General features: G+C 34.2%; 1 protein-coding gene across 2 annotated transcripts in view; it reads right to left on the bottom strand.

Moving 5' to 3' along the window:
* The window catches only part of Atr (ATR serine/threonine kinase), a 103,278-nt gene that overhangs the window by 49,834 nt on the left and 36,326 nt on the right, over positions 1–17,118 (bottom strand). For both annotated transcript variants that reach the window (XM_005407741.2, XM_013506249.1), the window contains 6 exons: positions 14,970–15,113; positions 12,451–12,544; positions 11,429–11,554; positions 3,493–3,699; positions 2,569–2,682; positions 164–279 (listed from right to left, as the gene is read on the bottom strand). In XM_005407741.2, coding sequence (XP_005407798.1) covers positions 164–279; positions 2,569–2,682; positions 3,493–3,699; positions 11,429–11,554; positions 12,451–12,544; positions 14,970–15,113 — 801 coding nt within the window. The remainder of the gene's footprint in view (positions 1–163; positions 280–2,568; positions 2,683–3,492; positions 3,700–11,428; positions 11,555–12,450; positions 12,545–14,969; positions 15,114–17,118) is intronic.

Here is a 17,118-nt window from a genome sequence, read left to right as displayed (position 1 = left end):
AACTTGTGACTGCCTGCCTCAACCTTCTGAATAGCTGCAATTACATGTGTGAGCTACCAGGCTCCGTTAAGAATGCTTCTAATGTTAAAAAAGTGTATGAAAAATACTGATTTTTATAAAGTTAAAAAAATTCTGTGAAAATAGTTGAAATGAGTCCACATACCTAGTATTAAGATGAGGTTCTAGTATTTCCCGAACATGCTCAGGAAATCTCTTCCACAGCTGGTGACCTGGGCCATCATTTTCCATCTCTCTACAGTTGTAGATAGAAAGCAACTCCTACAAATACATGGTTTACATTCCTAAGTTCACAGTGAAGCTGATAAACCTTTTTATTATTCAGTGTACTACACAGAGTAGATATAAAAATACACAGAAAAATAAACAGAGTCATATAATTAGAGCTGGGAACTTCCATAGGATATTTATTTCAATGCCTAGAACCATTTACATAACTTATATAGAACCATTCACATACTTATTTACAAAGCTATAGCAGCACGAGTATGAAACTAGTTTATGATTCTATGTGATGTAAGATTAATTTAGAGGAAAAAATTGGTATTTTCTATATTTGTAAAGATATACTCCTTTAATTTTTTTCTTTTGGTGTTAGGAATGTATCTTAGGGCCTTACACGCTAACCATAAGCTCCACAACTGAGCTGCAATCTGGTATTCTCTGAGCTATGATGGTATTCTCTGAGCTATGATGAAAGCAACTATAAATTCAAACAGTCAAAAAACTTAGGATACCTCAAATACTAGATATAAAACACTGAGCTTAATATTCTCAAAATAGATGTTAAAGACGAATTTACTTACTACTTAGGCCCAGAGATTAAATGCTTAAACTTTTCTTTCTAGTTTTTATTTTAAAGGACTTTGTAGCTAAGAAAAAATCTTGGGCTCTAAATTATATTTAAAACAGGACACGTTAGATAATATATTATATCACTTATTATTCTTTCCTATTCCACTGAAAATTTATATGTAACACGTTTTCCTGATATTTATTAAATATGAGCATTGTCTGATAATCTTTCATTTAATTTTAAAATGTTATGAAAATTTCACTTGAAGTCAGCTTTTTTGATGTTTATGAAGTCACTCTAAAAGTAATTCTTTTAACTTCCAATAACAGACTTATTATATCAGCAATTCTCTTTTTGGTTTCAGGATCATTCATAGTCTTAAAAAATACGCTTGTATTTACAGGCCTTGCTTCTTCATTGGAAAAAAGTAGTCAGAAACCCTCCACAACTTCCACTCTTAAATCTATGCAAGTTATCTATTCCCTTACGATATGGTTTTTTTTCTTGTTCTGACAGCTGGATTGCTCCTGTTTTAATTAAGGCTACCCTTTCCACTTGTATGCAACATTCCATACCTCTCTGCCTATTCAAAATATTATATTAGGGCTGGGATAGAGCTCAGCAGTAGAACGCATGCTTAGCGTATGTACCCTACACCAAAAAAAAATATAAATAAAACAAAATATTACATTAGTTCATTCCTATATCATCACTTTTCCCTGATGAATTTTTCAGGAACACAGAAACATACTATTATTTTTTCCATCTTTATTCTTCTTTCCTCCCCAGCTACTCTTCTATTCATTTCTTCTCCTTAGCAGTGTTCATGTTCACCAAGTTTCTGAAATTTAACTCCTTTCTTCCTGCATGTTCCTTAAGGCTTTACATACTCCACTGAAATTAGTCTTGTCAAAGTCACCAACAATCTCCCTGTTATTAGACAGCACATGGCAATTCTCAATCTTCTCATTCCTGGGAAATATTTCTATGTTCCCTGAATCTTTTTTTTTTTTTTTTTTTTTTGGTAAAAGCAAAGCACTGAACACAACCTAAATGTTGTAAGTAAATTTCTTCAATAAACTATGGTATGTTCATTCTGAATATTAAGTTATGAAGAAGAATGAACTGGAGATATAAAGGGTAATCAAAAGAAAACGCACATGTTTTCAATTTTTTGTTTTGAGATAGAATCTTGCTATGTAGTTCAGGCTGGCCTTGAACTCACTCTGTAGCCTAGTCTGGCCTCAAACTCATGGCAATCCTCCTGCTTCAGCTTCCCAAGTGCTGGGATTAGAATCACCAGACTCGACTATTTAATTTTTAAAAGTTTTATTAAATAAAAAAGCACACTGCCAAGAATGGTGAGCTAAGTGTCTTCAAAGCAAGGGGGAGTATTTTAAGTATCATGAGGGAGATTAGTGGCACTGTGTCTTTTACTGTGGTTAATTTTCTAATTTAAGCATTCATCATATTTTATGATCATCCTGCATTGATCAATTTTACAGAGTATCTTGAATAATATAATCACATTTATTTGAGGGAAAATCCATGTATTTGTGTGTACATTTAAAATCTTCAGGTATCTATAATAAAATGTTAACAGGATATATTTCTGTGCTTTTTAAAACATTATGATAAATCTGCATTATTTTAATGATGAAAATGATAGAATATAAAATTTACAGCTGTCTTACTAGACACTAGCCGTCACTAGTGTAGAGCCAGTATTGATTCCTGTGGGCAAGCATTTTTACCTGAATGGCATAAGCAGCTGAATCCTGAGCTCGGCTGTTATCTGCATATGCAAGGTAAGCTCTTGTTAACTCCATCAATAACCCGTATGCAAAGTTTAAATCTTCGACTCCAGTCTTAGAAAAACAAAACAAAAACAAATACAAAAAAACAGAAAGAAAGAAAGGGTGATAATTGGCATATAAATTGTTTTAAGGTGAACTGTGCCTTCTGTGGTGAATTAATTTCCTAAGTAAATTTAATTTAGAAAAAGGAAAGAATAATGAGGTTCAAACTAAGGTTAAAATATAATGTAGAGCTAAGAAGTCAAAATCGAAATCTCTTTAGGCTATTTTTTTAAAGGATATTGGAATCATTCAGCTTTTGAATAGCTCTAGTAATTTGCATTGTGTTTTTCCCCTCTTTAAAAGCAACTTATATAAGAAACACTTCCCAAATTGCATTCTATAGAATCTGAGTCATTTGAGAAACTCCAAGAAATAATTTCAATAAACCCTCCACTTGAGCATATACTAACACATTAAAAGTTTGGTTTAATTCTTTCACAGGGATTTCTGAAACTCATTCGATTACAAAATTCTTTTTAAAACAGACACTATTAGAATACCCTAGGAAACTAATGTTTCCCATGCAAACAGTAGCAATACTGTTTAAACAGTAATATTTAAATAATTAAGCTTCAAGTATTGTTGTAATTAGATTAGGCAGCTTTAATTGCAAGAACACAGCGCACTAGATTGGGCTCAAACTTTATTGCTTTTGGCTAAACCGTTTCACAATAAGTATTAAGAGATAAAATTAGCTGCCCAAATTTTCTGATTTAGATCAAGCTGTTACTAAGAATAATTTAAATTGTTCTTTGTAAATGAAATCAATAAAGCTCAGTGAACAGAGAAATCTTGTCATTTCAAATTACCACTCCTTACCACGAATGTAAAATCTTTTCCTTGAGTTTCAGTTGTTGAGAAATCTAATCGACCTGGATCTATTGCTCCCAACTCCCCTAAACATTCTCCACAGAGTAGGCGAGCTTGCGAGTTTGCATCTTGACAACCTTTCAAGAGCACTGTCACCAACTGTGAGATAACAGGTTCTACTGTTTCACTATCAGTTGCATATTTTATCAGTTTTTCCTAAAATAAAAGAAGAAAGAAAGTTTATACATTACTTCTATAAACTAGTATATTCTCCTAAACCAGGAGGGCAAACCTTTTAGAGCTTTCACTGTCATAAATAATCCACTGTGGCACACGTGCTATAGGTTCGCCACCACTGTACTATACCAAAAATCTTAAGGATATCAAGGAATATCTAACATAAACACTAACACAAATGATTTCTATATCAACAATCTTTTCAACTAATTTTTAATGAGTTCACATAACTCAGGAAATGTTCCCATATGATTAGAATCACTAAGTGTCTGAAAGTCTTAGTCAGTGACCCTTTAAAAGTTACAATTAAGTCAGTATATAAAAATCAATAAGCCATTAAAAGAACAAGACAGTCTTATCTCAATGAACAAGACAGTCTTATCTCAATGAATTCATTCTTTTTTTTTTTTTTTTTTTTTTTTTTTTTTTTTTTTTTTTGGTTTTTCTCCAGTACCGGGAACCGAACTCACGACCTTGCGCTTGCCAGGCAGGCACTTTTGCCGCTGAGCTAAATCCCCAGCCCCTCAATGAATTCATTCTAATGGGAAAATATACATGTAAATAATGAAAATAAATGATATGTATGACAAATACAAGATGAAGAAGCAATGAAGATGAAAAAGAACTAGATAAACTTTCTAGGATGGTGGCTGATATTTCAGCAAACAAGGAAGAAAACTATTAGATAAAATTTACTGAAAAATAGTATATATAAAACTAGTAGAAAAGGGGACAAAAATGGAAAAAAGGTTCTTTTTTGGGAAAAGTAGGATAAAAGACAATGAAAAAACATGTTGGTTTAAGTAATTCTTTTCATAGATGCATGGGTTTATTTATAGGTTCTCTATTTCACTGGTCTGTATGTCTATTTTTGTGCCAATACTAAGATGTTTTTGTTTCAGTGGCTCTGTAGTGTATTTTGAAATCAGGTATTGTGGTGCCTGGCTCATTCTTTTTGCTCAAAACTGCTCTGCCTATTGAGGGGGTCTTTTGTGTTTCTAATATGAATTTTAGGATTGGCTTTCTTAGTTCTGCAAAGAATGTCATTGGCACTTTGATGTGGATTGCACTGAATCTGTAGATCACTTTCAGTGGTGTGGTCACTTTAGCAGTATTAATTATCCCAATCCCTGAACATAGAAGCTTTTCCTACCTTCTATTTCTTTCTTCAGTGTTTTACAATTTTCGTTGTAGAGGTCTTTCATTTCCTTGGTTACGTTGATTCCTCCCCCTCTACTTTTTTGAGGCTATTGTGCATGGTAGGATTGTTTTTCTAATTTCTCAGGAAGTTCATTATTGGTATATAAAAAAGCTACTGATTTTTTAAAATGTTGATTTTATACCCTACTGCTTTGCAGGATTTACCAGTTTTAAGATTTTGATGTTAAAATCTTTCAGGTTTTCTAGGTATAGAAATCTTTCAGGTTTTCTTTCAGGTTTTCTAGGTATAGAAATCATATCACCTGCAAACATAAATTACTTGATTTTGTGTGATTTCTCTTGTGTGATTGTTCTGGCAAGTTTTCAGTGCTATATACATCAACAAGAATGCTGAGAGTGGACATCCTTGTCTCATTCCTGACTTTAGAGGAAATGCTTCCAGTTTTTCCTCAGTATGATATGACTGTGGGTTTGCTATATATACCTGTTATATGAGATATGATCCTTCTATATGTAACTTATACAGGGTTTTTTATCATGAAGGGCTACTAAATTTTATCAAAGCCTTTTCTGTGTTAAGATGATCATGTAATTTTTTTCCCTTGATTCTAATAATGTGTATCATATTTATCGACCTGTATATGTTAAGCCAACCTTGCATCTCAGGATGAAATCAATTTGATCATGGTATATGACTTTTTAATGATGCTGAATTTGATTTGCAGTTATTTTACTGAAGATTTTGACATCTATGCTCATCAAGGACATTGGTCTATAGCTTTCTTTTTTTGTCATGTCTTTATTAGGTTTTGGTAGCAGGGTAATACTGGCTTTGTAGAAAAGTTTGAAACAGTTCTTTCCCTTTTTGTTTTATAGAACAGTTTGAGCAGTATTGGTATTAACTCTTCCTTAAAAGTCTGGTAAAATGTAGCAGTGAATCCATCTGGTCATGGGCTTTTCTTGGTTGGGGGACTTTTTATTACTGCTTCAATTTCACTGCTTATTATTGATCTATGTAAGTGTTTTATAGGCTCATTTCAATTTTGATAGATCATATGGGTCTAGAAAGTTGTCCATTTCTACTACATTTTTTAATGTATTGGCATATTTCTTAAAATATTCCCTAATGATGCCCAGTATTTCAGTGGTGTCTGTTGCAATAATTCCTTTTTCACATTTGGGTTTTCTCTCTTGTTTTTGGTTTGGCTAAGGGTTTTTCAATTCGATCTTTTCAAAGAATCATTCCATTGTTTCTCTGACCCTTTCCTGGATGTACTGCCTAGGTTAAAAAACAAACAAAAAATGGCATTTTTATTCAAGTTCCATTAAATTCATGAATTAACCAATATAGGATACTTTCCAGTTGTTTTAATCTATACACTTCTAAGCTTGCTGAAGTATTTCAAAGTTCATGGATTTCTTGCTAAGCTTATTCCCAGCTATATTATCATTTCACGCTCTTGTACATGAGGTTTTCCAATAAATTTTCGACCTGGCTAACGCTTACAAGTACTGATCTTCATATGTTAGTATTATATTCTATTTTACTGAGTTCATTTGTGGTCTGAGTTAGCATTATCCATAGCTTTCTACAATTTCCCAAGTACACTAGCATATTATCTATCAATGGAGGAAGTTTTGCCTCTTTTCCAATTCTTAGGCTTATGATTGCTTTCCCTTGCCTAAACGTATTAGCCATTATTTATTTATTTATTTATTTTTTTGGTTTTTCTCCGGTACCGGGAACCAAACTCACAACCTTGCGCTTGCCAGGCAGGTGCTTTTGCCGCTGAGCTAAACCCCCAGCCCCTCCAACTGAATGTTAAATAGCAGTGGAGATGGGAAACCTTGTTTTTAGTGGAAATGTTTCATTACATATTCACACAAATATTTTATGGAATGTACTTCAGCTCTGGGTTCAATCCCTAATACTAGAAACCATAGAAATATTCATATATATGCATGTATAAATATTCCATCAAAAAATGTATACACACTTCAGGAAAAGAAAAGTAGCATGATGATTTTTCAACAGATGGTGTTACCCTAGAGGATATGCTATATCACACAAAACCCACTACACTGCCAGCCCTTAAAGAAGAAATTGAAGGGGCTGGAGATTGTAATTGTAGAGGTCAAAGGTAACTTGTATTAGTCTCATGTTGTCTCAATAAATTTAGTATTAAAATATTTGTACAGTTTTTCTTTTCCTGAAGTGTGTACACATTTTTTAGTGAACTCTATATATACATTTATTATACATTAGGATAGTATCTGTCTGTCAATTCCTGTTTGCTTGAGTGTTTTCATTTGACATTATAAAATTTGCCAAAGTCTGCAATAGCAGCTGTGAAAATAACAGTATGATTTTTCTCCTCAGATCTATTAAAATATTAATTATATATTAATGGATTGCTACATATGAACCATCTTTGAAATCCTGGAAAAAAATCTTAACTGGTCATAGGCTATTTTCTTAACGTGAAATTGAATTGTTTGACATAATTCATTTAAAATTTTTTGCACTGATATTCATTAGCGATAACAATCTTCCATCATTTTGTGCTTTTTTAGATTCACTGAAAATTTACATATTGTTCCTTTAAATTTACCCTCCTTATCTATGCTTAGGCACAATTTAAACACCAATGTGACTATCTGGTTTTTGAAAATTTGATAAAAGATCCTCCTGTGAAATCATAGTGCTTTCTTCTGGATGATTTATTCTACATAAATTTGTTTTTTTAAACTTTCTATTTCTGTTGGAGTCAATTTTGATTAAAAGCATACAGGCTAAGAAATTTATTTAAATACATGGGTATTAAGTTGCCTCTTTTGACAGTTAAAAGTCCTTTGTTTTGAAGGTTATTTTTCTTGTCATTTACTTTAGTATTTGTCCTTCTGCTCTTTTCTTTTACGGATTTACCTACAAGTTTTTTATAATTAGGATTTTATAATTATACTGTGAACCCTCCAAAATGGCTATGTGCTGTAATAGTGAGCATTCTGTAGTGACTTCAAGATTCCTAGCCCATGAATACCAACGTTGGCACAATCAAGTATGACATTTTTGGTAATTTTTTTTTTTTTTGGAGGGCACAGGTGGAAGATTTGTTGAATTTTCAATTTTATAAGCTCCTTTTATTTCTGTAAAACCCTTAAAGTTCTCTCTGCTACTTTCTACTTTCTGTTTATAGCAGACTCCCCCTGGCATTCTCTAACTTCTTCCAGGGACTATCGCAGAATGCAACTTTAGGGTCAGGCTCTATATACTTTCAAGTACTTCCCTATAGCCAATATTCTGACACATCACATCTTGAACTTGTTCTCAGTATTATTGCACTTACAGTGACACTGTCTCTTTCTGTTGAGTTTATCTTTCTTTCATCATTTTTTATCCCTATTCTCTACCTTCTTTTTTTTTTATATTGTCTCCTTAGAACCTAAATGATCTCAACACAAGCTTGAGTCCAGAGAGCTCTGCTCGTTACAAGGAACTTGATGTTCGTAGTACTCTCTGCCTCATAATTATGCTGAAGGTATGAATTACGCATGATTTTATTTGCTCTCCTTATTGCTTTATATGATCCTGCAGAGTGTAAAGATTCAGATTTAGGCATCCACCATTGTCCTAGGACAACTTGCAAGTGCCTAGAAGTTCTACTTTCAATAGGCTCTTCTCTGCTTTGTAATCATTGTAAGTAAGTCTTTTATTAGAATTTTCCATTATTATCGAAGTTTATTTTGGCTTCTTACAAACCTATCCTTCCGGGATTTTGCCAAAGGGATTCCTTCAATATGAGTAGCATCAGTTTTCAGAATCAGATATATGATTTCCTATTTTGAACTGTAGCCTAATTTTTTACACAGAAGTAAAAATTTCTGCCACCTATTTGGTTTAATAGTCCTTTAGTCCTTCAAAATATGCACTCCACTTTAAAAAGAAGACACAGGCATCTCTTGCTCTTCAGTGGCAATGACTAGGAGCTGCTTGTTAGTAAACAGGCTTTTTAAGGAATGCTCCACGAGAATAGTCAAATATGCACACAAGGCCACACAGGCCATCATCTGGATGTTCACACCATCTTCTGGTGTTTGCAGTGTTGCTACATTATACCCCATTGCTCAGCCAGCTGTTCCACAACTTTAGGTCTATTTTTAAATAAACACCTCCTTTCAACCCACTTTTTGTTTGTTTTTGTTTTTGAGAGAGGGTCTCACTATGTAGTTCAGGCTGCCTTGAACTCACTTAGCCCAGGCTGCCCTCAAACTTGAAGCAATTCTGCCTCAGCCTCCGGAGTGCTGGGACTACAGGCATGTACTACCATGCATGGCTTCAACCCACTCTTAAGGTATCTTTTCTTCTCTCTGTGGCTAAGATGTGAACTTCTACAACAATTATCTTTCGCATTTGTTTCTCATGTACTCTAACAGTATGCGCTACAAAAAACTCTGACCTCCTACCCTATTGAAAATATCAGAGCACTGATATTTTCAAATTATCAGTCTCACAGAGCTGCCTAATGCAATAGCCACTAATTATATGTGGCTATTTAAATTTAAATTAAGCAAAAGTAAATTTAAAAAGTCCTGTTCTTCAATCGTGTATTTCAAGTGTTCAAGGGAGCCATATGCAGCTAGTGGCTACTATTAGTACAGACATAGAGCATTCTCATCCCACAGACAGCTCCTTTGCAGAGCACTAGTCTAGGAATTAATCAACTTTGATTTTAATTCTTGCCATAGCGTTGGGGAAGAACTCTTTCCTTCTTTCTTTATTCCTAGTTGTTTACGCACTGGTATCTGCTGCGAACACATTTGTCTCTAGGTTCTCATTCCTTTTTTATCTTCTCATGGATCCATTTTTTTTTTTTTTTGTACTGGGAGTCTAACTCAGGACCTTGTGCTTGCCAGCCAGGCACTATGATGGTGAGCTATCTCCCCGCTCCTCGTGGATCGTTTAAGCTCTTCTTGCCTGGGGTTTTTTACTTTTCCTCTTACAAACCTATAGTAAATCTATCCAACTGTACACAGATATTAAACTAAATTTATTCTTACTTTAAAAAATACCCTTTAGCAATCTATGGCAACTATGTCTTATAGAGTCAAACTATTCAATTTGTCCTATGACTCCTGGAAGAGCACTTCCCTTCTTATTCTGCTGGGTAATCTATTATAGCATTAGAACTTTATTGAAGGAATACTTGTCAGGGGATTATCAGATGGGATTTATCTTTGTGACATAGGTGGCAAGCAGTTGTGGCTTTTCCCTAAGAACACAAGAAATTACCTTGAGTTCTCAGATTTGCTCATTTCAATCTAGCAGGTGATGACTGAGATAAAGTTACCTTACACAGTCACCCTACATTAGAACACAACTGTGCCATGTGCTTGGAAATAACCTAAACAAGAAAACCTAAGTGCCAAGGAGAGATCCTTTATTAATTAGTCTCTCTACTACTTTAAAAAGCTACAAGTCCTTTAAATTATATGAAAGCCATGTACAGGTTTGGGGCTAGAGCCATACACAGGGTAGTTTCAGTTCAGTTTAGGGCAAGAACTGAGGGTATGATCTGACAATATGGATGCATAGTCAGGAAGGCGTAACATCTAAGCTGTAGGAAATTCAAGCCTCTTCACATCTGGTGGGATCTTCTCCAGGTTGGCTGCTCCCTACTTTGGTTAAAGAAGCTCACTGCCCCAGAAATCATATGTACTCATTACCATTATGTATGTCTTTTTTCCTAAGTAAATGCTTACTTCTATCATGGAAAGAAACATACCCTAGTTTTATATTCCAGTAAGTCATGAGGATCCTTAGGCCCTTACATCTTACCAATTAGGTTCCTGATATGGAAAAATTTAATTCAGTTATTTTTTTTTTTTCTCATTTATACAATTATGGTGATCTGATATTTCAAATAGTAGTTTTCATATCATCAAGGTTAGAGATAATCTATATTATGTTGCCAAGTAAAATAATAAAGTTCAGTGGTTCCTTAAAAAGTAAGTTTAAAACCTCAACTTCATCGAAACTGTTAATTCAGTCAAAATAGTGAAATAGCAAAATTGCTGACCTTTAATATGATAGATATCTATAAAAATTATTTTGAAGGCTCATATAAACTATTGATATACAAATATATGAATCTGAATCTTAGAAACATTTAGTGAATATTAAATATAACCATGAAATCATGACCCTTCGAAAACAATAAATTGCAAATCTCTAGGATTCAGGCTAATGGCCCTCTCATGGATTACTGACTCTTAGATTTGACAATCTAGGAAAAATTACGTCTTCCACTGAGTCTCAAAATTACATTTGATGTGTCTCAAAAATGCCAATCTGTTATCTTTTCTTTAACCCTCTAACCTTTCCTTCCTATAGCTTTTTTTTCCATCACCTTAACATACCTGGTTATTTTTATATTAGGAATGTCTTTATTAGATTATTAAAGTTGCACAGACTTCAAAAATGTGTCCTTTTTATTAGTACATGTTTGTATATATAATGATTACATTTATTGTGGGGTGGTGAATTTACCTGATTTTTATACAAAATTTCTTTAAGGCTGGTAAGGGCGTGAATACGAACATCTACATTTTCATGTTGAATTGCTTTCATGGATAGCTGAAGGGTTGTTTGAAGATCAGTACTCTCAGAGGTCTCCTATAAAAAGAGCATAGAGAGATATATCTTATTAATTATCTTTATAACCATTTCTGAAGGCCTGAATTTCCTGTATATTTACCACTAAAGTAGTCAGACTATACTCCAATAACATCAGCTTTAAAAAATAAAATTTCTATCTCTTCCTTCTCAAAGTACATGTAACTATTAGGAATTTTCCAGGAAAAGGATTTCATTCTAAAATCTTTAGACTTAAAAAAAGATTTTATTCCAACTAAATAGAAAATTCCTTATCTAAAACAAATGCTTTCTGATTAAAAATACAAGCCTCCCCTAGCTTACAGAGGGCTATATTACAGCACTGAACCAAGTCTACGGACTATATAAATAATTCAACTCTTTCCGTTCACTACTTAATGTGATCCCCAAGGTCAAGTATCCTAACTTTCTGTCCAGAAATGCCATGAGATCACCACTCATATTTTCATCATTTCAGAGAGCTCACTGACCTTCAGAATGCTGGAACTATACATTATTGCCCTTCTAAAGCTTAGGAATCACTTAGACCGACATAACTATAGCATGATGTGCAGCACAACAAAGCCAGAATCATCCACAGCTTGCTTTTTTATGGCAGGATGCAGTTTGGGCAACTTGTTTCTTGGAACTGAAAGGATTTATTGACGTAAATAGTAAAGGTTCAAGAACAGTATTTGCTTTCTGATCTATCAAATGCTATGTATCTTTGATCTAAATGCTAAACCTTTCCTCCAAAAGTTATGGATATATGGAATCATTATCTAATCACAAGGAAATATCTAACACAATGTGATTGTATTATCCCTACATTTAATTTCAGAGGATCTTTACTAAATGTATTAGAAACTGTGAACAATTTTGTGTCTATATCTTCCAAACCATAATTTAAAAAATACCTTTCTATATTCCAGGAGAACCGCTTTTATCTTTTTTAATTCTGGATGATCAGGTAAAAAATATATTTCATGAAGGAAATCTTGCACAGCATCCCTAATGGTTAGTTGAAATAGAAAAAATTATTTGCCAAGAATATGAATACTAAAAAAAAAAAGCAAAAGCTGAAACTGAGGCCAATTTAACTTACACTTAAAAGTATAGCTGATTACTGACATGGAAAGTATTTTTTCTAACAGTGCCTAGGATGCTCAGCTAAATTAATAGTGGCAGAAAAATAAAGCTAAGAAAATCACCATACAATAGTCCTGTTACACTGGTAGCCTCCAATAAATCTTGCTTCTCAGTATACTCTATATCTGGTCCTTCCCTCTTTAATGAGTAGGCGTTTGACTTGTTTAGCAAATAGACTGTGGCAGAAGACATACTGTGCCAACATGAGGCTTACACATTAAAGACAGCATGGCAGCTTCCATTTTTATATGATGCAGAGCTCTGAATCATCATGCAAGTCTGGCCATCAACATGGACAGGACACAGAAGATAAGAGGCTCTGAGACTACACTGAAAGATGGGAAAGCCTACCCTAGACTATTTGCCAGTTGAATGTGGCATACTAGTGACCTCTGGTGAGACCTGCAGAAGAAACGACTAGCTGAGCTCAGCCCAGACTGCAAAACTATGAACAAATAAAAATGTTCATTATTTCAAGTTTAAGAATGATTTATAGTATACCAACAGACAGCCAAAGCTAACCCCAAAATACAAATTCTTATAAAACTTTTAGAGAAAAATGTACAACTAATCTTTATACAGGTACAGTTTTTAATTTGCCTATAATACTCTCATATTTGTAGGTCCAAATACGAGGGCAGTATCTCTAATCCTACTCTTCATCAACTCATGCAACAAATATGTACTAAGTAACTAGTATTCACCAATATGCACTAAGTACTGTGCCAGATACATAAGAACAATAAACAAAGTCAAAAAGTTTCTTCATGCAGGGAGTTTAATGTCTTCTGTTTAATACCGAGTGAGAGACTTTTCCTATTATGTATGATTTGAAAAAGGCAGAGAAATGATTCCACTATCTATAACAAACAGCACAGATGTGAATATCTGTACAAAAATCTAAGGATATTTGAAAAGTGATCTACACTGGTGATTCCACTGTTCTAATATGTACAAAATGACCAAAATAAAGTATTTTGAATGAATAAAATGAAATTTTTCCATTCTCTGTCTTTTCCTTGATTAGAAAGTCAGTGGAAATGATTAAAAGGAATAGCAATAGCATATGGGTGAGCAGGTAAATAATTAGTAAGTACTTAAATCCTAACTTTTCAGGAGGAAACTGTAACATACAACAGTTAATGAAAAGAATTTTCATGTAAAGGCTAAAAAGCATCTGGAGTTAAAAGGGCCCAGGCGTGGTGGCATATGCCTGGGATCCCAACACCCTGGAGGCTGAGGTGGGAAGATCACCATGAATTAAGAGGGCAGCATAGGCTACATAGTGAGTTCAAGGCCAGTCTGCACTACATAGCAAGACCCTGTCTCAAACAAAGCAAAACAAAACAAAATGTAGCCAGCTTTCAGAAAGCCTTGAATGTCAAGTAATATGAAATCTACCAGTTAGAAACAGAAAACCATAAAACATCACTATATACTGAAATTATACAGATCAAGAGACTTTCTTTTCTTTTTTTGAGACAAGGTCTCACTTTTTAGCGCAGGCTGGCCTTAAACTCCCAGAGATCCACCTGCCTCAGCCTCCCAAGTGCTCAGATTATAGGTGCAAGCCATCATGCCTTGTAAGAGATGTTTTTAAAAGGCATTCTAGAACAAAATTAAGAAATATACTAAAAGCTAAAGTAAGGGAGGCTGGTTCAAAAGTTAATACAAGGGAGTTATAAGAGTTTCAAAGAAGGTAAGGTACACAAAATAGATAGCTATACCCCTCAACCTTTCTCATGCTATTTGATTCTTCTTTTTTTTTTGTCTTTTGTCTTTTTGAGACAGGGTCTTGCTGTGCAGTTCAGGCTGGGCTTGAACTCCCTTTGTATTCCAGGCTGGCCTAGAGCTCACAGTGATCCTCCTGGCTCAGCCTCCCGAGTGCTGGGATTACAGGCATGCGCCACCACCCCTGGCAAAAAGGTTTTTGTTGTTGTTCCAGTACTGGGTGTTGAACCCTGGGCCTTATGTATGCTAGGGAAGTGTTCTACCACTGTGATATATCCCCAGCCCTTTTTGATTTGTCTTTTAACTGTGAAAACGAAGGTAAATTTAACTTTACCTTGTCAGATTTAAAGAAAAATAATTTTAAATGAGTTTTAAATCAATGCAACAGAAACAGTATCAATTCTATATATAATTACATACTAATTTTAATTTACTGATGAACTCTAAATTAAAAAAGTGAATAGTTTCATATTACTAGCAGTAATTCTAAAACTTTAAGACATTAAAATACAGTAAAAATAGTTGTCAATTTTAGTATGAGTTTCAGTTACAATACCTGTTTTCAATGATGAGGTAGTGAAAGATGGCTGCAGTTTCTTTAGGTTGGATTTGTATGAGTGGTAACAAAGCTACTATTACATGACTGAGAAGGGAGCCTAGACAAGCATGCTCCAGGGAGCGGACAAAGCAGTCCCAAGCTCTACGTAAAAAAGAAATAAAATTAAGTTGTACTATTTTTATTATTTTCAAGTTGAAGAAAAAATGATATCTATCTGTCTACCTATAAGATTACATAGCAGCACAGATATATATGTATATAGCAGATTACACAGCAGCTTTTAAAAATAACATAAAAATAAGTATTATACGTTCAACCACTGCAGTCTCCAAATTATATTAAGTCAAAAAAACAAGACGAAAACCAGTGTTCTGGAGCAAGATTAATTTTTTAAGAAGTCTGATGTACATCAGGCTTAGTAGCACACACACCTACAAACCCAGCACTTGGGAGGCTGAGGAAAGAGGGCTGCCACGAATTTGAGGCCAGCCTGGGCTCCACAGTGGAGTTGAAGGCCAGCCTGGAATACACGGTAAGATCTTGTCTCAAAAAGCCAAAAAAGGAAAAGAAATCTGATGTGTGAGTGTGTGTGCATGTGCAGATTGTCTCTGACTAACGACTATTCAGTTTAAAGATTTTGCTTCAACTGTACCATGAGTAAATGTTACACACAATTCGTGCATCTTTCTCTAAGGTAACAGCACATAGTACAACCCACTTGGATGATGCTCGCAGTAGCATAAGCCAGTTTCTAATCAGCCATGCAATCATGAGGGTAAACAACAGATACCATACTCTACATTGCATACAGTCAATAAGTTATATGAGATATTCAAGACTTTACTATAAAATAGGCTTTGTGCTAGATGATTTGCCCAACTGTAGGACAATGTAAGTTTTCTGAGTTCATTTGAGTTAGGTTACAATAAGCTATGATATCTGGTAGGTTAGGTACATTAAAAAAATTTTCAATTTGTGATTATTTTCAACTTACAACAGGTTCATCAGGAATTTAACCCCTACAAACAAAGTCAAGAAGAAGCATCTGTGCTTTTAAAAAGCAAGGATGTATAAAAATTAATTGAAAAGAATACCTGTAGGGGTCGGGAATAGAAGCTACATTTCCTTGAGTATAACTTGTTACACAGGTTTGAATTTGAGGCCATACAAATGTTTATATGATTATTAAGCTAAACAAAATATAGGAGGAAATCAACTCCTAATTTTTTTTCTTCTCTTTTTGAGACATCCCTGAATTCCCCTAGCTGGCCCTGAACTCGCAATCCTCTCACTTCAGCCTCCAACAGGCTGGAATTACATCCACTGCACCTGGCTTTACCCCTAAAACATTTTTAAAAAACTGAAACTAACTATCAAGCTGGCGGCATATGCGCACAGAAAGTAATTACTTCCCAGGACTTTAGAACACATTATTCTGACTATGTATTTTTAACAGGACGCATTGTAAAGGACAAAAAGGATCTCCAAGAAGCTGAGATTGCATTCAGCAGTCTTACTATTAGTGGTAGCTTTGAAATCGTCACTTTAAGCATCATATATATGGACAGGAAGAAAAAAATAAGTCAATGTGTAATTGTAAATCACTAAGAAAAAAGACAGAGTATATAGAAAATAAAATACAAAACCATTAAAAGTAAAATGTAATCTCTCACTTGAATCAGAAATATATAATCCATGATTTTTCTTTATAAAAGAGACAAATATTCTAGTTGCACTATTCACTTAAAATTTATAAGCAACGACAGTTTAATAGCAATGGGTAGGCCAAATGAGTGGCAGATGGGGAATTAATCTGTGCTCAAAGGACCTACAGCCAGAGCTCCTTAAGAAATTACTGATTCTGGGCTAGGGATAGAAATGTACAAGACGAATGTAGGACCTCTTATCATGCTAGAAAGCAGAGAATCTACAGAATTAATAGTGTCAAATCAAAAGCCATGTCAACAGGAAGAGACACTATTTTTGGTTACAAAAAAAAGTGATTATAATGGATTAAAATTTATCAGACCATAGTTTATGTGATTAAAAGAATAAAAAAAAGCAAAGCTTTCACTGGATGTTGGTAGGGCACATAATGTATATTTTGAAAATTGATAAAGGGAAATACTCAAGTATTTGTCATGCC

The sequence above is a fragment of the Chinchilla lanigera genome, unplaced genomic scaffold (assembly GCF_000276665.1).
Source record: "Chinchilla lanigera isolate Chin_1 unplaced genomic scaffold, ChiLan1.0 scaffold00107, whole genome shotgun sequence".
Classification (NCBI taxonomy): Eukaryota; Metazoa; Chordata; class Mammalia; order Rodentia; family Chinchillidae; genus Chinchilla; species Chinchilla lanigera.
The sequence above is the reverse complement of the archived record's forward strand: the minus strand, read 5'-3'. Positions and strand labels throughout refer to the sequence as shown.